The 23,474-nt window shown below is 44.5% G+C and overlaps 1 protein-coding gene across 3 annotated transcripts; it reads left to right on the forward strand.

Moving 5' to 3' along the window:
• Positions 1 to 14,771: 14,771 nt before the first annotated feature.
• LOC101932037 (zinc finger protein 501-like) lies at positions 14,772 to 22,646 on the forward strand. 3 transcript variants are annotated; one of them, XM_065562602.1, is made up of 3 exons: positions 14,772 to 15,008; positions 15,951 to 16,729; positions 18,188 to 22,646. In XM_065562602.1, exon 3 carries the CDS (start codon positions 18,214 to 18,216, stop codon positions 19,228 to 19,230), a length of 1,017 nt encoding a protein of 338 aa, XP_065418674.1. In that variant the 5' UTR covers positions 14,772 to 15,008; positions 15,951 to 16,729; positions 18,188 to 18,213; the 3' UTR covers positions 19,231 to 22,646. The 3 variants fall into 3 exon arrangements, with proteins under 3 accessions (XP_065418674.1, XP_065418675.1, XP_065418673.1); XM_065562603.1 differs by having other exon boundaries at positions 15,951 to 16,076; XM_065562601.1 differs by lacking the exon at positions 15,951 to 16,729 and having other exon boundaries at positions 14,773 to 15,008.
• The last annotated feature ends 828 nt before the right edge of the window (positions 22,647 to 23,474 follow it).

Genomic DNA, 23,474 nt, shown 5'->3' on the forward strand with positions numbered 1-23,474 from the left:
TCCAAACCGTGGTAAAATGACCCAGGGTCAGGCTCTTTGCCTTTGTGATCAGCAGGGCAGCTGCTGCCAGAGTCCGGGTGCAGGATGGGGTTCCCTGAGTGACAGGGTCGATCTGCTGAGAGTAAAAAGCAAGCGGGAAATGGTGGGGCCCGCTCAGCTGGGTAAGGACGCCACTAGCAATTCCGCCCCTCTCGTGGACAAAAAGGTGAAAGGGTTTGCTGTAATTGGGGGGGGCGGAGAGACATGGAGGAGGCCACGCTGTCCTTGAGTAACTGAAAGGCTTGGATTGTGTCCGGGGACCACTGCAAAGGGTCAGGAGCAAGGTTAGCAGTGAGTCGGTGGAGCGGTTTGCTTAACTCCCCGCAGGACGGTAACCAGGGGCGACAGAAGCCAATTAATCCTAAGAAACCTCGAAGTTGTTTCTTGGTGTTTGGCAGAGGGCAGTTTTGGATAGTCTTTATGCGGACTGGGTCCATTTGTCTCCCCTCTGGGGTTAACAGGAAGCCCAGATATCGGACCTTCTGTGAGACCCACTGAATCTTGTTAGGGTCTACCTTGTGGCCTCTGGTGTGTAGGTATAATAAAAGTGCCTTACCATCGATGCGGAGGGCAGCTTCTTCGCGGTTACCTAATAGGATGTCATCTACGTATAGGACTAACGTGGATCCCTGCGGACTGGTGAAGCCTTCCAAGTCGTGGCGGAGGCATTGGCTGAAAATCGTGGGGCTGTCTCTGTAGCCTTGAGGAAGTCGTTGCCAGACATAACTTTGTCCCTCCCAGGTGAAACCAAAGAGATACTGAGAGTCTGGGAGCACAGGAATGCTGAAAAAGGCTGATTTTAAGTCAATAACAGTGAACCACTCAGCATCCCAGGGGATTTGGCTGATGATAGTAGCTGGATCAGGAACTACTGCATGAAGAGGGACCACATACTGATTAACAACCCGTAGATCCTGTACAAAGCGCCAACGAATAGGGTCTCCGTCCTTTTTAGGAGGCTTTTTGACAGGCAGTATAGGGGTGTTACAGGGAGTGCGCTGAGGGCGGACTAGCTTTTGTGCAATGAATCCCTCGATAATGGGGCGGATGCCCTCCCGGGCTTCCAGCGACAGGGGGTATTGAGGGACTGACGGGGGGGTTAAGGAGGGCTTCACTTGAATCCTTACTGGCTCTGCCGAAAGGAGCAGGCCAACATCAGTGTCAGAAATTCCCCAGAGGGTTAAAGGCAAGTCAGTGAGGTCAGGGGAGAGAGAGGGGGTTTTTTCCCAATTACCCTGAGTTGGGGCCGAATCTCCTAACACTGTCATCAATAATCCTACCCCTTCAGGAGTGCAGGTTAAAGTAGCCTCAAGCTTACAGAGTAAATCCCGGCCCATCAAAGGGATCGGACAAGCTGGGGAAAAAAGAAAACGGTGAGAAAAACATTTATCAGCATAAATAACATTTAGAGGCAAAGTGAGTCCCAGAGACTGTGGGTTGCCCTCCACCCCAGTTGCAGTTTTAACCTCAGAGGATAGCCAGGGAGAGGGGGCATGATTTAAAAGAGAGAAAGTAGCTCCAGTATCAATGAGGAAGGAGACAGGCAGTCCTTGGACTGAAAGGGTTAGACGAGGCTCTTTGCTGGGAGGGGAGAAAGTGAGGAAGGAGCCGGCTAAAGACATTAAGGAAATAAGACCATCACATTGTTTGCCTTCGCCCCCGGGGTACTGTCATTGAGGAGGCTGAGTTTGCTGCAGCTGCTGTTGTTGCCCGTAGTTGATCCAGGCCTGGGGAACGGGCTGAGCTGGTGGTGCAGGGGTGTATTCGTCCCTGGTGTAAGTATCTGCGGATGCGACTGGACCCTCTGGGCGTCCCCAGGGGCATTCACGTTTAAAGTGACCGGGCTGTCCGCACTGAAAACAATTTCCTGGTGGCTGGGGTTGCCAGGACCCTCTTCCCCGAGCACCCTGAAATCCCCTGCCACGGCCACAGCCTCTGCCTCGAACACCGCCGCGAAAAGCTAAAGCCATCAACTTATATTCTTCCTTTTTCTCTTTCTTTTTACTACTTTCCCTTTCTTTCTCCCATGCAAAATCAGCTACGTCCAACACTGAAGTGACTGACTCACCTCCCCAACCAGGGCGAAACTTTAAGAAATAATCCCTTACAGGGGGCACTGACTGATTCACAAAAAACGAAATAAGAGTAGGGTGGTCTGCTTCTCTCTCAGGATCCATCTGAGTGAACATTCGGGCCCCCTCCAATAGCCTCGACCAGAACTTTCTGGGTGGCTCATCAGATTCCTGCCGAATCTGCATGAACTTAGCCTGATTAGGCGAGCGGCGAGCCATTTCTTTGAGTCTCTCTAACAATCGCTCTCAATCTGTTCGCAGCTGAGTCAGCCTTGGCTGACTCCAGTCTAGGGGATTCCAGCCAGCGGCTTGATCCCGCCTATCCATCCAAGTAGTATTAAGCGCATTGCTATCCCCCCATGTCCTTTCTGCCATCCACAATCTACTACGTTCCTCTCCGGTCAAAACTCTACTTAACAACTGATCTACATCCGTATAAGTAGGATTATGACTTGAAAACAATCTTTCTAAAAGTTCTGTGATCTTTCGGGGATTTTCCCCAAAGGACCCTGACAACCGTCCCCACTCTTTCAAGTCCCATTCTAGCCATCCTTTATATTCCACAATATTAGTATGTTGTAACTGGCCATTATTGCCCACAAAAGGTTGGTCGTGCACCTGTAAAGGCATTTCTCTACTTACACCTTTATCACTCACAAAAGGTTTGGCGGAGGCAGCCTCTGGGCTATCCTCAGGGGAGGGGTATGCAACCTGCTGCATCTGCTTGATCTTTTGCCTAGTAATTACTCCTCCCGAGGTGTGCCCTTCCATTTCCCCCTTATCCCTCTGCAGAGATTCCGATCTGGAGTCCTGCAGATTCCCCTCTGCGCCCTGGAGAGAGTCCCCCTGCGGAGGAATAGGGGCAGGTGCAGTGGGGACCAACTGACGAGTCAAAACACGCAGTGGTTTACACCCTTCATCGAAATAACATGGAGGGGGTTCACTCTCGGGAGAATACCTGACTGCCATAATTTTTAAAGATTTCCACAGCTCTGCTGCTGTGTCCCAACAAAACCAGTAACATAACTGTCCCGGATGGTCTTTTTCGATCTGGCTCCTTACTCCTCTTAAGGCAGCCTGTTCGAAAGAGCCATACGAAGGCCACCTCATCTCCGGGTCGGCCAATACCGCGGTATACCCAGTCCAATTCCTTACACACAGTGTGTACAACTTCCTCCTAGACATTCCTGTCTGTACTGGGAGTTTCCCTTCGTTCCATAACTTATTTACAATCCCCAACGGACTCTCAAGAGGCACGCTAGTCCCTTGACCCATGGTGTCTGACAGGAGCCCTCCAACTGGCGTTTACCCTGCTGTCCAGTACACGACCCCTCAATATTGAATTGGCTGGGAGAAATCTCCCGTGGCGCCTGCCAATTCGTATATGAGTGGTCTGACCACTGGACAGAGGCACCGCACCAGAAGGAAATCCCGGACAAGCCCCCAAATTGTTAGGTAAAAAAGCAAGTCCTCACTCACCTCTCCAGCACCCGAGTTCGTGCGGAGTTGGTATGGGGCTCACAATCTGTCAGAGACCAGACACCAATTCGTTGATCAACGGGCTCACACTATCCTTAGCTTGAAAGGCTTCAGAGTAAGTGTGGCAAGTTTATTAGGGGTGAGCATCAATATTTATACACAGAAGTAAACAAAGTGATTAATAGATCATAATGATCATGCATAATCAATCAAGATTCCACAGGATAAAACAGGTTAAAATGTAAATTCAAAAAGAGATAAGGGGAGATGGCTACTTAAGGGGAGGGGGGGTGTCATGAGTAGTTCGCAGGTCAGAGCTTTGATTAAAAGTTCAGACAGAGACATCAAGTCTGGGTTAAGTTTAAGCTCATCAAAAGTTCAGACCCAACATTTTAATTAAAATAAATTTAATGTTAATAAGTACCCCTGTAACAATGTATAGTGTGTATGATTTTTGAAGAAAAAAAAATCCTTTATGGTAATGATGCTTTTCAGCTGTTACCTGTTACCAAACTTAAAGCTTAATACAGCAGGAAAGACATTGTAACCTTGGTCTGCTGTAAAGGGAAAACTGAGGTACACCACCTCATGGATTTAATGACTGAACAGTGGGATAATTTCCCCATAACTCTTAAAAGATAGAAGCCATTAAAATCTGGCCTGCCTATAGAACAAAAACACAGGAAAATATGGAGGTAATTCCCCTTGTTTTGCCTGCAATCAGCAAGGGTATTTGTAAAAGAAAGGAATATTTTAAGCAATAATGAATGCCACCCCAAAAGGGGTAGAAAATGTTATTTTTGTCTTTCAGAAAAAGCTAATATCAGCTACAGGACAAACTAATAAGAAACAAATAAATGTGGGTATGCTTATCCATGCCTGTTGCCCCAAAGCCCTGTAGTAAAGACATCTCACTAGGATCCTGTATGTGGGATAAAATGAATAATGAGACCAAAGTACTGTGTGTATGTGTTAATTCTTGGGGGGGGGGGGAAAGTGTTTTAAAAGAATGGAAGTGTTAGCAACCTTCTAATAGACAAATGTAAATGTAATGTAAGTAATGTGTTTACAAAAGGTAAAAAGCTAACATAGTTCCTAAAACAAACAAAAAGGCAATGTGGGAAACCAAACCATTCATATTATACATGCAAATGGCAACATGTTAAGAATTGCCACTGCAGAAAGACATAACAGCTTACCACTGATATAACATATTTTCTGAATGGTCTCCCACAACTACTGGCGTACTAATGTTACTAACCCTAATTGGTTTTGGTTTTAAATTGTATGTGTTCAATTGTAACGTTTGAAAAGTGCTGTTGGATAAAACAAATGTATGCAAAGCTAGAGCCACAGGCCCAAATCACCTCCCTGTATTTTCTATTACGTGGACTAAATAAGAAGTGACACTGGCGATTAATAATCTTAGTGTCAAAAGGGGGATATGTAGGAGTAGGATTTTATAATGTCCCATAAGAATTAATGTATGATTTGATTTCATCCCTGTCAGCCACCCTTTTTGAATAGCAGAAAGGAATGACAGACCAGAACAATCCTTATGACTGATTATGGTCACCCTTTTGTTTTAGAATAAAGTTATAATGTCTGCTATGGTTTCCTATATGTATTACAAAGTAGGCCTCTAGTTAAATATACATATATTTGTTTTAAGGTTTAGTAAGTAAGAAACAGGATTCTCTATTGTGTCTATGTTAAGTAGATTAGAGGAACATTGAAGGCCTGGGTCTCAATGTAAATTGTCTTGGTTATTGATTGTAAAACTTAGCAAGGTTTAATTTGCAATGCCTTTTTGCTCCATATAAAATACTACTGTTTGTATTCTCAATTTGTGTAAATAAGGAATGTATGCATCAGGAAAAGATAAGGTGTGAAGGCCATTGTTATAGCCAGAGTCAAGGAAGAAGAAGTAAAGAGACTTAAAGGACATCAAAGAATCATCAGGTACTGCTTACTATCCAGATGGCTGTTAAACTGTCTGGCATCACAGCGTGCATACATGCTTCGCAGTGTAAGAAGGCACCCCCCAGCAAACCAATCACCTCAGGACCACGCAGAGTCAATTTTGACTCCAGAAGAAGACGTAGAGGAACAGCCTGCAATACCTTACCATCTACGCTCTCGTAAGGGTTGCCAGAAACAGACGAGGACCTAAAGCAAGGCCCAAAAAGAAGCAGTAGTGAGCCTAGCGCCTGCTGCCTGGTGGATGTAAAACCGTGACTGCGGTTCCCTCAGTTGAGGTTGTCAGAACCGGAAGGGCCTTGCCTCCAACATGAGCCTCTGGTGGCGCCTGTTCCTCGGCTGCTGGTGTCTTAAGGTCTGGGGAGTCCACAATGACAATTCTTTTATCCAGCAGCAAGTGTGGATAGCTCAGACTCTTAATATTTCTAATTGCTGGGTCTGCAGCCACATCCCAGCTCACTCTCAAGCTGGTGTTCCTGTCCTGGCAATCCCACTCAATTCCCCAGACCTCACTGGAGGACCTCATCCGTTTAACAGAACATGGAACAATAATGACACTTGGGAAGTAGTGGGAATAAACGTATCTAAATGGATAAGTGTGATGGAGGGAAAAGGTCATTGGTGTTGAATGTGTAATGGACAGGGCTGGATCTGGGTAAAAGCCGTTGCCTTCAGCATATTGTGGCCAATGGTGTATGGGATTATTCGAACAAAACTAAAGAGTGGCGGGCCAGGTATGGGGATATGAATTTTTCTCGACCTGGGATCAAACAGAAAAATCAATCTCATGTTCCCCCTACAGTAATCTTAGTGAAAACAATACAATCTTTCAATGCCATGCAAATAACACCACTCCTCGTAAGGAGAATTACCCTGTGCCCTTCGGAGGATATTACTCCTCCTTTGTAGACACCTATGTGACAAATGGGTGCAACCGACCCTTCCCAGCCTTAATAGGCCATCATTGGGTTTGTGGGACCAAAGCTTATACTGTGTTACCAGCTAACTGGTCAGGTATCTGTTATCCCGCCCGACTCTTCCCACAATTCTGAGTGCTAGGGTCCTTCCCACGAGAACGCCTTCGTAATTTCAGGCGAAAAAGAAGGGACTTATCAGATGCCCAATGGTATGTAAATAACATAAGCCCCTTGACCTGGGAAGAGGCCATTGGCGGTTCCCTTATCCCACTTGGGGGAGTAATACCCATGCAAAAAGGCTCCTAAGGTTACAAGCAGTAGTTGAAATAATGGCAAATGAAACCGGAGAGAGTTTAAAGACCCTGGCCAAAGAAACAGGGGCGATCTGACAGATGGCCCTCCAAAACCGTCAGGCATTGGACATAGTGCTGGCGGCCAAAGGAGGGACCTGTGCTCTCATTGGAAAAGAATGTTGTGTGTTCATACCTGACGACACCAATGAGGTAACAGATCGCGCTAGTCACTTAGAACAAATCGCATATCTTCCCTATGAAGAGCCGAGTTCTTTATGGAAGTGGCTAAGTAACCTATTCAATTTCTCTGGCATAGGAAACTGGTTGTTTCAGGGAGCCCTGACTATCCTGTGCAGAATCCTAATGATTTTTGTATGCTTTCAGTTAAACTCCTGTTGTATCCAGAATTGTGTAAGGTATGCCACCCAGGTGACTGCCCCAAAACAGATACAGACTAACACGGCTGCTACTCTGAAACCAAAACAGAGTGCTAATATGATGATATTAAATATCACTGATGAACGAAGAGATAAAGAACTATTGATATGTGGAACCCAGTAATTGTTGGTCTTTGCGTAAGCTTGACCAAAAGGAGGGATTGTGAAAGTGAAATGAATTATATTAAAGAAATTGAATGAATTAAAGAATGCTGTATGTACCTTTAAGTAGAAATGAGAAATGCTGCAAGCCAGGGGGCAGGAAAGCAGACATTAACTTGCCACTTAAGGGCAATTGGTGAAGCATTAGATCGATAAGAGTTAATAAGGAAGCAGGATATGCATATTGTGCCCTATGCAAATTTTACAATTTTGCTCTCTCTGTCCCTTTGTTTAGTTCGCACCCTTTTATCTGTATAAATAAGACTGTTTGAATCTTGCATGGGGGCTCACATTATCTGAATGTATTAGCAGAGCGCTGTGCTAATAAAACAGAGTGGTCTGACAAACTATGAGTCCTGAGTCTAACTTTGACAATTCCTAATACCTATACACACACACACACATTCACACACACACACATCCATCAGATGTTCTGCAGTTGCTGCATAGTTACCAGTCCTGCTTGAGTCTGTGGCTTGAGTTTGCAGCTTGGGTTCATAGCTTGTGGCGGCTAACTGGCCAGGAAAGCCAGTCACAAGGATGAGCTGGGTCTCTGTTGGGCATGCACCGATGCCCTTCCATGTTGGCAGCAGAATGTTACCCTCGTCCCAAGTTTTTCATTTCACCCATTCTTTTTGTAGGCTTTTGTTTGAATCCAGAGTTTATAGGTCTTGCTGTGTCATGCTGCCTCTGGGTTTGGTGATTGATCACCCGTCAATTGCAGACATGACTTTCAGCCTCGGACCAGGCTTTGATCTTCCTTCTATTGTATCTTTTTTTTTTAGGAAAAAGAAGAACAGGAGGACTTGTGGCACCTTAGAGACTAACAAATTTATTCATTCATTAGTCTCTAAGGTGCCACAAGTCCTCCTGTTCTTCTTTTTGCGGATACAGACTAACACGGCTGCTACTCTGAAACTTTTTTTTTAGGGTGGATTCTTCTTACTTTGTTAGGGCTCTTGTCTGCATCTTCAGCCGTTGGTGTTTGAACTCTATTTAATCAGGACAGGCTGGGGCTGGAGGTTGATTCCATCATCCATACATACCTCATTCACACATCTAAACTAAACTAATAAGATTACAGCAGGGTTTGCAAAAATGAAGGTTGCAGCAAGCCCTTACAAAATGGAGTAAGCGTTTTAAAATGGGGTTTGAATTACAATATGGCAAACAGTGAACAGAAGTTACAATACAGACAAGTATAATGGATGGCAAACAGTGAACAGAAGTTACACTGTAGGCAAGTGTAATTAATGGTAAACAGAAATTACAATACTGAAACAGTGCAAGTCTCAGTGATTTAAGCAGGAATTGGATTGATAGTGAAACTTACAAAGGCAGCTGACTGAACAGCTATGGCTCTTAACAAGCATCTTAACTGTTAATTAGCCAGTTATTGGGGTAACCGGTTTTATGAATGAATATTGTTTCATTCATAAAACTTTACTTATGAAGTTACATTAATAAAGTAAACAATTAAAAACAATTTCATTCATCAGTCCTACACAGTGCATCACCCCGGTGACTCCATGACACTCAGATCTTACACAAATATCACGCTGTCAGTCAATCCTTAGTAAGAAAAGTAAAGATTTTATTAATAAAAGGAAAGAAGAGAGTTATTAAATGGTTAAGGAATCAGATACATACAAGTGATTTTCAGTGTTCATAGATCAGGATAGCAGTGATATTGTATTTCCTGGCTTGTAAAAAGTCACTCTGGTTTTACCCAAGCAGGTTGGGGATCATTCAGTTCTTTGTTCAAAGCTTCCTCAGAGATCGCAATCCAGAGATGAGAAGCAGAAATAAAGACAAAGCAGTGATGTCACAGTTTGCAATTTATAGCTCAGCTCACGTGCTTGGAAAGTTATTGGCTAACATGGAGTCCAGGGTCACATGAGCATGGAAAGTTACTGGTAAAAGATGGAATTTTAGATCACATTCCTCATCACAGGTCCTTACATGGCCCATCAACCTGTGATGGCTAATCTGAATGTAAAATTGTCTGGGGGCATCACCCTGGAACACAACACATGTTTGAGATAGAAATACATAGCCAATATTCATAACTTCAGATACAAAAGTGATACATGCATATAAACAGGGTTATCATACTTAGCAGGTTACAACTTTTCCATTGATACTTTACATGACATACTTTGTAGCAGCTTTAGTGCAACTTCATAACAGTGGTGATGCATTAGTGATTGTAACAATGGTGACACAGCAGTGAGGTCATTTCTTCTATACTGTGTTACACTGGGCATCAGGCATTACTGGGAGGTGGAGATGGGAGACAAGATTGAGTGAGGCTTGTGGGTTTGCTGGGACTGCCCCAAAGCAGGCAGTCACAACATCACCGGAGACTAGGTATGGCATTGTGTGGCTGAGGAATGGGTACAAGGCTCTCACCTCCTACTGACCCCTCACTGTGAGCCTGAGGCCCAGATGGGTGGGCATTTTCCTGGACTACAAGGTGGGTGAGGTCTCATTGTACAATGGGGCTGATGAGACCCATCTCTTCTCGACTTCCTGAAATTCCAAGAAACCCTTTAAAGGTAGTTGGGGTTATCTAGTGACTTTACACACCCATAGGGGGCATCAGCTCCAATCTAGCCCCAGGGTGGTGGTTTGGGGGAGGGATAGAGAGACTTTGCCCCTCGAGTGCGCTGGCTCTGCTCCAGATTGATGGGGCTGGCAGACTCAGGGTCACAGACAATGGGATACAGGACCCTGAAGGGGCTGAGGATGGTTTCTGTCTGGGAAGCAGGAATTATGGGACCAAACCTCTGGCCTTTGCTCATACAAGGAGTCCTGTTGGGCAGTGACCGACCCCAAGCATCTCTTAGAGACCATTTTACTCCCTGTCACAGGGTGAGTTGCTGCTGCAAGGGAGAAGGTGCACAGAGGCAGATGGTACAGCACTATTGCAGTTGCCATAACTACGATGCTGACTGAATGGTGTATGACATAGAACACATGTGAGATTCAAGATCTGGTGTAAAGTGAAAATGGCATTGTCAAAAAAGCATAAATTCTGCTTTAATAACCAGCTTCAAAAGGATTTTCCATATTTACGACCAACCGGAAAAGAAACATCTATATTATGTTCAATATGTCAGTCAATATTTTCCATTTCAGGTAGAGGCAGCAAATCTATAAAAGAACATGAAGGTACCACTAAACATAAAGCTGCTCTTACAGCATGTGCTAGTTCAAGTTCTGTTACCAAATTTTTTTTTTCACAAAGTTGAGCTAACACAGATTGAGTATGACCTTGCTTTGCAAGAAGGAATATATGCATATCATACCATTAGACATAATCACAGTTTCAGGTCAATGGACTGTACTTCAAATTTAAAATAAAAAATTCAGCAACCCCAAATTCTCGTGTGCATGGACAAAGTGTGAAACAATAGTTACTTGCAAACGTTTTTGCTCCATGGGCAAATGATGATCTAATTGACAAACTGAAAGATGTTGATGGATCAAATCACTGACATGTAAAATTGTGTCCTGCCTTGGTTTGCTATTTCAAGGCTTATGAAGGGAGTTCACGTGTGCAAACTAAATTTGTGGATTTTGTTGAACTTAAAGGAGAGACATCAGAACTTATTGCAGTTGAGATAATAAATGTTATGAATAAGTATGGCATCAAAAATAAGGTTGTGGCCTCAGCAGATAATACAAATACAAACTTTGGTGGTCTATACAGACATGGAAGAGAAAATTTGTACACCGAAGTAAAGACAAGCTTAAAAAGGGACATGATAGTCCTTGGATGCCCTGCTTACATAGTGCATAACTGTGGGTATGTTTACTCTACGAAATTAGGTTGAATTTATAGAAGTCGATTTTTTTAGGAAGCGATTTTATATAGTCGATTGTGTGTGTCCCCACTAAGCGCATTAAGTCAACGGAGTGCATCCACAGTACCGAGGCTAGCATCGACTTTTGGAGTGTTGCACTGTGGTAGCTATCCCACAGTTCCTGCAGTCTCCGCCACCCATTGGAATTCTGGGTTGAGCTCCCACTGCCTGATGGGGCAAAAACATTGTTGCGGGTGGTTTTGGGTACATGTTGTCAGTCGCCCCTCCCTCCATGAGAGCAATGGCAGACAATCGTTTCGCACCTTTTTTCCATGCAGACGCCATACCATGGCAAGCGTGCAGCCCACTCAGTTCAGCCGCCGCTGTTGTGTCCTGGGTGCTGCTGGCAGCAGAGTGTGCAGTAGGGCTGCAAACCATTGTCATGCTTCCACTGCCACTCTGCTCTCCTGCTCTGGCAGCAGACAGTACAATAGGGCTGCAAACCATCATCATTGAATGACCGAACGACCGCTTCCGCTGCCACTCTGCTCTCCTGCTCTCCTGCAGACGCCATACCACGGCAAGCATGGAGCCTGCTCAGATCACCGTGGCAGTTATGAACACTGTAAACACCTTGCGCATTATCCTGCAGTATATGCAGCACCAGAACCTGCAAAAGCAGGTGAGGAGGCGACGGCAGTGCGGTGACGAGAATGATAAGGACATGGACACAGACTTCTCTCAAAGCACGGGCCCTGGCAATTTGGACATCATGGTGGTAATGGGGCAGGTTCATGCCGTGGAACGCTGATTCTGGGCCCAGGAAACAAGCACACACTGGTAGGTCTGCATAGTGTTGCAGGTCTGGGATGATTCCCAGTGGCTGCGAAACTTTCATGGAACTTTGTGACTTGCTTTCCCCTGCCCTGAAGCGCAAGAATACCAAGATGAGAGCAGCCCTCACAGTTCACAAGCGGATGGCGATAGCCCTCTGGAAGCTTGCAACACCAGACAGCTACCGATCAGTCGGGAATCAATTTGGAGTGGGCAAATCTACTGTGGGGGCTGCTATGATCCAAGTAGCCAACGCAATCACTGAGCTGCTGCAAGCAAGGGTAGTGACTCTGGGAAATGTGCAGGTCATAGTGGATGACTTTGCTGTAATGAGATTCCCTAACTGTGGTGGGGCAATAGACAGAACACATATTCCCTCGTCGGGGAGGAGTACAGAAATCGATTTTAAGACCCCTTCAAGTCGACAAAAATGGCTTCGTCGTGTGGACGGGTGCAGGGTTAAATCGATCTAATGCTGCTAAATTCGACCTAAACTCGTAATGTAGACCAGGGCTGTGCCTGAACTGCAAGGAATATAATCCCGGTAGATGCTGAGAGCATTCTAATTAACATTTTGGCTATTTTCATATATTCACTGTTCACGTGGAAAGACTGAAAAGTTTTTGTCAGTACATGAGACAAGAATATCAGAATATCCTGGGATTCAGTAATGTCAGATGGCTGTAGATTTTACCTGTTTTAAAGAGGATCCTTCAATTTTATGAGTCATTTTTCTTGTCAAAGGAAAAGTGATCATTAGTTCTTCACAAAATATTTAAAGACCCATGTACTGAACTTGCTTTTATCCATGCAAACATGACACTTTTTCATGACACAATCAAATCACTTGAGGGAGATGATCGCTATGCAGTAAGTCAGAGAATATTTTAAACAATCTCAAAAAGAAGCTAGTTACAAGGTGTAAAGAAAACTTTGTGCCTGTTTTAAGAGAAAACTACTTAGAGACCTAGAAGAAGTGGGGAGATCTTAATGTGTCAAGATCTTTCTTCAATACAGCCATAAAATACATATGTGCATGGGGAAAGCATACAGATGATTTAAAGTGTCTGCTTTTAAAGAAAACTCCTTTAAGATCCAAGATTGAAAAAGCAGTTGAGTTACTGCAGAGGAAATACCCCAATGTGACAATTAACAAGGATGAACTGTTTGATGAAAACAACGAGGTGTCTGGTGGCACCTTAAAGACTAACAGATTTATTTGGGCATAAGCTTTCATGGGTAAAAGACCCCACTTCTTTAGGTGCATTTATCAAAAAGTGGGTTTTTTTACCCACGAAAGCTTATGCCCAAATAAATCTGTTAGTCTTTAAGGTGCCACCGAACTCATTGTTGTTTTTGACTAACACAGCTACTCCTCCGATGTTTGATGAAGTAACTCTGTTAAATGAGTTTGTGACAGGGAAACTATGTGAATGCAATGACACAACTACAATGATCATAGTGTGTGGCAGATGGGATGAAGTAATCAAGCATTGTAGGGAATCCTCAGTACCACATGCAAATATAAAAAAAATGGCAGAACTGATCCTGTGCCTGCCTGGCAGTAATGCTTCAGTCGAAATGATATTTTCTGTCATGAATGACCTGTGGACAGGAGAAAAATCCAGATACAAGGCTGAAACTGTGAAAGCCATTCTCAAGTTACTGTCAAAACAAACTTCACTTTGACCTGGAGGTTAATCATAGAATCATAGAATATCAGGGTTGGAAGGGCCCTCAGGAGGTCATGTAGTCCACCCCCCTACTCAAAGCAGGACCATTCCCAACTAAATCATCCCAGCCAGGGCTTTGTCAAGCTTGACCTTAAAAACCTCTAAGGAAGGAGGCGGATTCCACTAGCAGAAGCAACAAGTCATCATGCTACACAGAGATAACATAGCATTAATTGATAAGCCTGTCAAAAATAAATGACATTGGCATTGGTGCAAAGAAAGAGATTCTTTAAATAGGCAATTTGGACAGTGGGTACGGAAAACTGATGTTGAATAATGTTTTTATATTGTTTATAACCAGTGTTTGAATGAGCTTCTTTAGTGTGACATCACATCCAAACTGATTACATGCATATTTGTTTTGTATTTGTAGTGTATATGTGCAACTGCTAAAACATAAGCTGCTAAATTAATTTGCCTCCCTATACTCTGCAACTTACATTTTCAGTCTTGGCTTCTTTGCTGTGCTCCCACCTCTGTGTGTCCCTGGATTTGGTTTACAAAATGTGGTGGTCACCTTACCACATTTTGAAACTTGGGGATACGCAAGACAAATCAGACTACTGAAAGTAGGATGACCAGATGTCCCAATTTTTTAGGCCCAGTCCCGATTTTGGGGGCTTTTTCTTATATAGGCACCTATTATCCACCACCTTCTGTCCCGATTTTTTACACTTGCTATCTGGTCACCCTAACTGAAAGGTTTCAGAGTAGCAGCCGTGTTAGTCTGTATCTGCAAAAAGAAGAACAGGAGTACTTGTGGCACCTTAGAGACTAACAAATTTATTAGTCTCTAAGGTGCCACAAGTACTCCTGTTCTTCTTCTAACTGAAAGGGTGCAGTAGCCTGGAAAGGCTGAGAGCTACTGCTCTAGGGCTCTCTCTGGCTCTGATTCAATCTGGAGATTTCTCCTTGTTCAGGTTCTTTCCGGATCCCTTTCGGGGGGAGGAGGTTTCCTCAGATTCTACCACAAGAGGGCTCTGGCTATTACTTGGAGGGGAGGCTACTCTATGTCTGTCTGCTAAGGATATTGGGGTTGGACTTCCTGGGTCAGACTCTGCTGCTGCCGCCTCCATTGTGAGCCAGGAGCCCGCGCTGATCAGCTGCCGCTACCCGGAGGGGTGTGTGCGGGGAGAGCCCTTCCCTACCGCCCCTCTGTGCCCAGCCGGGGGCGACTTTCTCCGGTGGCTGGAACCAGCCCCCGGGGCAGCCCCGGGCTCTGCCGACACCAGCTCCTGAGCCGCAGACTCCAGGTGATGGGAGAGACCCGGGGGAAAGGGCTGGGGCCGGGCAGGAAAGTGACTCTGCATCAACGGCCCCTCCTCGCCCCAGCTCTGCTCCCGGGCGTGGTCTGCGAGTCCCAGAGCTGCTGCCCTTCTTGACCCCCCCCTCCCCCAGGTTCTGTTCCCCTGAGCGCCTGCAGGAGCCGAGCCAGCTCCGGGATTGCGAACGCCCCGGGCCGGGACAGGGACCGGGACCGAGTCGCCCAGCCCGAGGGGAGGGGAGAGGGGGAAAGAGGGAGAGAACAAAATGTCAGGAGGGATTAATACTCCCATTCAGGGCAACATTTTCAAAAGTGCTCAACTGCCAACACCGCCCCATAGAGAACATTGGAGAATGCCCCCTATGGAGAACAATGGCGAGTGCCCCCTCCCCATGGAGAATAGTGAGAGTTGCTGAGGGCTGAGCTCTTGAAAATCTTACAGAGAACTGAAGAAATGATAGACAGTCTGAGGCTGTGGCTTTGCTACCAACATAGGGGGTGTTTTTACAGCGGGAGATTCCTGCTGTAAAATCTTAGTGGAGAAATTACTCTAATTTTTACCATGATGTAGCTAAGCAAGGACAAACCCAGGAGTGTTGACCCCAACAAGCTATAGTGTGGTAAAAATCTGGCTGCACCCTGTCTCCACTGGCATTTTACCAAGAATTGGCTGTCATTTGTTATCGTGTAAAAACCTAAAACAAAACCCCTCTTCTGGCAATAGAGACAGCCTACCAAAGGTGGGTGGGGGGAGGTTCCCAACACCCAGACCTGCCTAGATCCCTTTCCTGAAGCATCCCTGGGCAGATTCATTTTCCTGGGAACAGGGCAAGGAGCAGAGAGAGAAAGCCAGCTCCTAACAATGCCAATGAGTATCCCCCAAACCTGCTCCTTTGATTCTGCTTTTTATGATTATTATTATTCTTTTCAGGCACACAAAAGTAGCCTGGGCTTTTTGCAGAAAGAAGTGTTTGTATATAGTCCACAGCAAATTCATATATTCTACGGCCAGAAGGGACCATTTTGATCATCTAGGCTGATCTCTTTCAAAACACAGGTCAGAGAGTTTCACCTAGTGTTTCCTGCATCAAGCCCAATACCTTGTGGCTGAGCTAGAGCAGAGCTTTTAGTGAGACATCCGATCTTAGCTGAAAGACTCCAAGTGATGGAGAATTCACCACATCCATCCAATGAGCTGTTCCAAGGATTAATTATCCTCAGTGTTAAAAATTTCCACCTTTTCCCCTGAGTTTGTCTAGCTCCAGCTTATAGCCATTGGATCTTGTTCTGTCTTTATTTGCTAAATGAAAGATTCTTACTCTATCAAAAATGTCTTCCTTTGTAGATACTTAAAGACAGTGATCACATTGCCACTTAATCTTCTTTTGGATGTGTTAAATAGATTGAGTTTCTGAAGTCAGGTTTTCCAGGCCTCAAATCATTCTCCTCTGAATTCTCCAGTTTCCCAATAGCCTTTTAAAAAGTGTGGATATCAGAATCAGATACAGAATTCTTCTAATGATTTCACCAATGGTTTATACAGACAATATACCACCTCCCTACTCTATATTCCCCTGCTCATACGTCCAAGGATCATATTGGATCTCTTAGCCACAGCATCACACTAGGAGCTCGTGTTTAGCTGGGTTCCACCATGACCCCAAAGTCCTTTTCAGAGTTACTGCTTTCCAGGGTACAGTCCCTCATTCTGTAAGCATGACCTACATTTGTTCTTAGATGTATAACCTTTACCTTTGACTGTATTAAAACAAATGTGTTTCAGATGAGCTCATCTTACCAAGAGCTCCCATTTGCTCTACAATACTGACCTATCATTATCATTTTTACTACTTTAATAATTTTTGAGTCTTTACCAGCAATGACTTTATAATGACTTCCTTTATCACCCAACTTGTAATCTCCTCAAAAATATCAAGCTTGTTTGACAAGATCTGTTTTCCATAAAACCATGTTGATTGGCATTATGTTACCATCTTCTAATTTTTTACTTAGTGGGTCCTGTATTCATTCCATTGTTCCATTCTATTACCAACTGGGTAATACATTACCCAGGTCAACCTATTTGCCCAATCTTGCAAACATTTTGTATGTAAATAATTGCTCATGAAAATAATAACATCAATCCTATAAGTTAAGTTTTTCGCCTGCTTAATTGCATGCAGGATTGGGTCCAATGTTCAGACCTGACACAAATGAGGGTCATGGCAGAAGCAGTGGGGGACAGAAGGAACAAGTGGAACTGTAATGAGTTCAGGGGATGACTCAGTAAGGCATGGGTGCATTTTGGTGATGATATTATATCAGTTTATTTTTAATATCTAAAGAATGGATACAATTTTCAAAAGCACCATAGGCATTTAGGAGCCTTTCAATGGGAGTTAGGCATCTAACCTGTTTATGCCCCCAGGGAGCTTTTCAAAGGCATCTATTGGCATCTTTAGGCTCCTAAATACCTTTGAAAATCTGTCCCTTAAATGCTTTTGCAAGTTGGAGTTAGGCCCACTGGAAAATCGTAGAAATGTGGGGTGGGAGGGACCTTGAGAGGTCATCTAGTCCAGTCCCCTGCACTGAGGCAGGACTAAGTATTATATATACCATCCCTGACAGGTATTTGTCTAACCTGTTCTTAAAAACCTCCAATGACAGAGATTCTTCAACCTCCCTAGGTAATTTATTTCAGTGCTTAAAATGTTCCCCTCGGTAAATAGAAGGGCTGATTTTCGGAGGTGCTGAGCACCCACACCTTGTAGCATTATTATTTGTCCTGCGGGAGAGCCTAGAATCCAGTTCTGTTGTGCTGAGCATTGTACAAATAGACAGTTGCTGCTCCTGACAGCTTATACAATCAAATGCAACAAATTGATGGGAAGCACAAAGGAACAGTTAGGCAATTGTGATCAGTGTGATAAAGAGTGTTTATAGGGATGATGGCAAAGGAGAGTATTGGAAGAGGGACAGTGTAGTGGCTTTGCTAGGACCATGATGTTGTCATGAATTTAGGGCTCATGAAAGGTGAGGGTTTTTTATTGTAGTAAATTCAAAGATATTCTGTCAATGGGTGTTGATTTTCTGTTCCCCTTCTGAGGTTCCCTTTCCCCCCCGCCAGCACAGGCAATGACTCATCTCTGGATTCTCTCTCTATCCCAGCTGTGAGTCAAGAAGAAGAGTCTGAGATGGAGGAACCATACAAGATGTCTCTGACAAGATCCAAAGGCAATGTTTCTGAGAGCCCTGAGCAGGAAAAATCCCCTAGGAGTCCAGGCGAATCAGAAACACAGCAGCAAAACACTCCAGAGGAAAGTAAATCTGCTCATGGTGGGCGAGGTGTGAGGAAGCGCAAAGGCACCATCGTCCGCCGGAGAACATTCATGGGGGAGAGGCCCAACATCTGCATTGAGTGCGGGAAAAGCTTCCTTCAGAGCTCAGACCTTATTAACCATCGGCGAATCCACACAGGGGAGAAACCCTATAAATGCATTGACTGCGGGAAAAGCTTCAGCGTCAGCTCAAACCTCATCCGACACCAGAGAACCCACACAGGAGAGAAACCCTATAACTGCCCCGACTGTGGGAAAAACTTCACGGACAAGTCGACCCTGACCCAGCATCAGCGCGTCCATACAGGTGAGAAGCCCTATAAATGCATAGACTGTGGGAAGAGCTTCAGCCGCAGCTCCCATCACAAGAGGCATCTGAGGAGCCCTCCAGGGAAGAGGCAAGGTAAATGCACCCACCGGGAAAGCACTACTGTTGGGAAGGTTAAAGAAACCAAAGCATCAAAGAAGAGAACCTCAACCGTTGAGATCCCCAACACTTGTGCTGAATGCTGGCAAAGCTTCAGCCAGAACTCGGACCTGGTCAAACACATGAGGATCCACACAGGAGAGAAACCCTATGAGTGTCCCGACTGTGGAAAAAGATTCAATGTCAGCTCAAACCTGATCAGACACCAGAGGATCCACACAGGAGAGAAACCCTACACGTGCTCTGACTGTGGGAAAAGCTTCACTGACAAATCCACTCTGACCCAGCACTACCGGATCCACACGGGAGAGAAACCCTATATATGCACTTATTGTGGGAAAAGCTTTAGTCATAGCTCCCACCACAAAAGACATGAAAAAATCCACAAGGGAAGGAACTCGGTGTCCTTCCTGCCATTGTGGCCCTACCCCACTCAAACGTTCTAAAGAACGGTGTGCATACTAAAGAGCCAGAAGGCAGATTGGTGTGAATTATAGAGAGAGAAAGTGAGCACTGCTACCTGGAGAGTAGGAACTGCTACACGTCATCAGTCCGGCAGTCAACCTTCTCCAGTCCCATTTTCAAAAGTGGCTATTAACCACATACCTCAAAGGAAGGTGTGAAACTCCTATAAGGGACAATTTTGCAATAACATGTCCATGGGGGGAAAGTGGCTGCCTGTTCCCAGGCTGTTAATTGGTTGGCTTATGTCCTCAATATAAAGATCCCTTAGAAACCTTTATCCTAGCCATGGTAACTGTTGATGATATTTTTTGTCATTCCCATAGATGTGTCTAATTCCCTTTTTTTGGAATCCTACTCTTGTTCTCCATAACATCTTGTGGCGGGTGAGTTCAACATGCATTGTGTAAATAGTATTTCTTGTTGTCAGTTTTAAATTAGTACCCATTATTTCCCTGGGTATCTCCTTTTTCTTGTACTATGAGAGAGGGCGAGTGGGGAACCCAATTTACTGGTACTTTCTCTCTGCTGTTTATACACCTAAATCACGTGCCCTCTTTTTCATCATCTCTCTAGACTAAATAGTTACAGTCTTTTCATCCTCTTCCCATACAGAAGTCTCTCCTGCCCTCTAACAATTGTTGTCTCCTGTCTCTGAACCCCCTCTAATTCTGCTATATCTTTTTGAGATGGGATGACCAGATCTGAATGCAGTATTCCTGGTTTGGGTGTCCCATCAATTTATATAGTGGCATTAGAATATTCAGTATTATTTTCTAACCAAATGTTTATCCATACTTTATTTTTTATCCACTATTGCGCATTGTCGAGAGGTTTTCACTGATGTGTCTAGTATGACTCCTGCATCTCTTTCCTTAGTTGTTGCACTTAATTTAGATCCTAGCTGTGTGTATGAGTAGATGATATTGTCCCTTTTAATGGGCCACATGGTGCCAGCAACTTCCAAGCAGAACTCTCTCTTTGAAGTGAAGAGGTAGATTAAATATATACCTATATTGGCCGAGACTTTCAAAGCAGCCTAAGGAGTTTGGATGCCCTGGGTGTAGTTTTCAAAAGCTCCTAAGTGATTTGTAATGGTATTTAGGCATTGTTCTGCTCAGCATTGCAACACCTAAGTCTCATTTTCAAAGTTGACTTAAGCACTTAGGAGCCTAATTCCCACTAAAAGTCAAAGAAAAGTTGTTCTACATCACTTAAGGCCAGATTTTCAAAGGTCTTTAGGCACCTAGACATGCAGATAGGTATCTAGTGGGATTTTCAAAAGTGCTTAAGTGCCTAACTCCCATTGAAATACCCCCTCAAATCAATGGGTGTTAGGCATGTAGGCAATTGTGAAAATCCCTTTAGATGCCTAAATAACTTTAAAAATCTAGCCCTTAGGCACTTTTGAAAATTTTACCCCCAATTTCCAGAGCTGGGTGTCTAAATCCCTTTGGATGGTTTTGAAAAATCTCAGCTGACCTCTGTCAATCATAAGGTTTTTTCATAGTATTTAAACACTTCCCAGGAAAATTAAATCTGATTTTAAACTGATGGCATGATATGGCTCAAAGTGCATTGTGATGCATTTACCTGCACTGAATTCCATCTGCTGTCATGTTGTCTAGTTCATCTAACATTGTTAGGTCCCCTGTGAAGTAACTCAGCCTTCTTTATACACAAAGTACTGCTGTATTCTCTGCAAATTTTGCCACCTCAGTTTTCATATTAAACACTGTCCCTAGGCATGGGCATAGTTTGGATGGTTGTCCCCAAAACTCCAAGCCTCGGGCAAGTGTGGAATTTACCCACCACCCACCCCCAAGCACAGCCCCATTGACCTGACTGAAGCTGCCCCCCTACAAATACAAAAGTCAAACTGTGACCAGATATCCCAATTTTATCAGGACTGTCCTCATTATTACAGGCTTTGTCTTATGTAGGATCTTATTTAACACCCCACATGCCCATTACTACTCCCCTGTCCTGATTTTTCACACTTGCTATCTGGTCACCTTAACTAGTCCTAATACAGGACTCTGAAGGCACCCCACTTTTAACCTCCTTCCATATTGAAAAAAATACTATTTATCCTTTTTGTTTTCTGCCTCTTAGACAGTTTTCAATCCATAACAGTACATTTTTTGTTCATCCTGTGACTACTTGGCTGCCTTAAGAGCCTCTGCTGAGGGACTTTGTCAAAAGGTTTTTTTGAAAGTCTAAATAAATTAGATAAATGAGAACCAGTTTGTATATTAGTTTTTGTTAATAAATGATCAAAGCATGCCTCTAGATCAGGGAGACATGATTTTTGCTTTGCAGAAGCTGTGCAGGTTAGTCCCAATCATGGGGTGTTTTATGACTCTCTGTCTTTAGAGTTTGGCCTGAAGTGGACAAGTTGCCCCAACCTGCCAACTCATGCGTTTACAGCCCTGGCAGGCCTTCCTGCGTCTCAAATAAAATCTCATGCATGATTAGGGTGACCAGACAGCAAATGTGAAAAATCGGGATGGGGGGGGGGGGTAATAGGAGCCTATATAAGAAAAAGACCCACAAATCAGGACTGTCCCTATAAAATCGGGACATCTGGTCACCCTATGCATGATATGCATGAGTGGGACTTGCACACAAAACACCACTTGGCCTAGGAGAAGGTACACTTGTGAGCCAGGTGACTAAATTCTATGCTCATTTCTGTTGCAGAGTCATATTATTATTTCTGTAGTTCACAACCTGACTGACTAAGCTAGGTCTCTACCTGGAAATAGATCCAAGATTCCTACAATGCCAGATCCAAGTTTCATACCTTTACCAGTGATGTCTTTCAGAATACATATGCCATATCTATGTACTTGGCTACCTGTCTGTAACCCCAGTTCTGAACACATTTTTCTGCCAAACCCAGGAGCCCTGATTCTCAACATTCCACTGTTGTATCACAAAGAATTATATAACCCATTGGCACAGTGTATGTTGCATCTCTCTTTAGAAGGTGGTCCACGTAGAGGATAAAGCGTGGATTCACAAAGGAGCAAGGGGACTTGAGCCTGGGTCACCCACCTCAAAAACACCAGGCTACAGAGTCATTCTCTCTCTCTCTGTGGCCCCATGACTCATTATTTATACACAGTGGAACAGGAGAAATTGAGGGAGCCCCACACCAGAATATCCCATAGCTCATTGGTAAGCACTTTCCTGAGAGGTAGGTGCTGTGACCCAGAGTTCGGCTAGGCTATGCCTACTGTGAAGAAAGGTGGAGGCAAAACAACACCACGGCGATAACATTACATTTTAAACTTTATAAAGGCAAAACAATCGAATAGAAAATAACATCAAATATTCAGTTAGGAAAATGTTAAACTGTAAATCACCATTCACAATAAAATAAGTTTTTCAACAACATGCTGTGTGACCCTGGGAGGGAATCAGTTCCTCCTCTCTCTGGCTGCAAAGTCCAGCTTCACCCCAGCTGTCCCACCTTTGCCTCTCTGCAGCTTGTGATGCTCCTTTGATGACTGCATTTCTTTCCAATGAAGGTCAGCTTCTCACCCAGCGATCCACACCTAGGCACTAAAGTATATTTCCTCTGTCAGTGTCCCAATGGGCAACCTCACTGATCATACGCTCTGTGTCCCTCACCACCAGGCTCCTTGCACACAGCCCTTCGAGGGCTAGCTTTCCCCTCCCCAGCAAATTCCATTTTTACCCAACACATCCTCTTTTCGGTGCCTTCTCTGCCTTTTTTCTGGTAGATCCTGAGCCTCCTCCCCACTCAAGCTGCCCTCTTCTTGTCTGCTCCTCTCTCCAGAACATCATTTTATGCTGCTGCACCAAATGCTAGTGCCAGGGCCATAGTTATTACCTGGGAGACCCTTGTTCAAATTATTTCCCCCCCACAGACAGAGAGGGTAAGTGAACCTGGGTCTCCCACATCCCAGCTGAGTCCTCTAACCACTGGGTTAAGGGGTTTCAAGCTGGATGTCCACATTTTGAATGGTTCCCGGTCTGGTAGGTGGCCTCTGAGCACACCTACCAGACCTGACCCTACAGGCAAGATAGGTGTTCACTCACCTGTCTTCCCCAGTTCACCTAGGGAACTTTTACCCTGAAAACTTAGAAGGGGTAAGTTGCGGTGCTTGCAGGAAGTGGAGTGGGGTTTGTGGATCACAGTGGAGGCTAAACTTGGGACGTAGATGCCTAGCAGCCTGCTTCTGCTACCAGTTGCTCC

This window comes from Chrysemys picta, chromosome 12 (assembly GCF_011386835.1).
Source record: "Chrysemys picta bellii isolate R12L10 chromosome 12, ASM1138683v2, whole genome shotgun sequence".
Taxonomy (NCBI): Eukaryota; Metazoa; Chordata; order Testudines; family Emydidae; genus Chrysemys; species Chrysemys picta.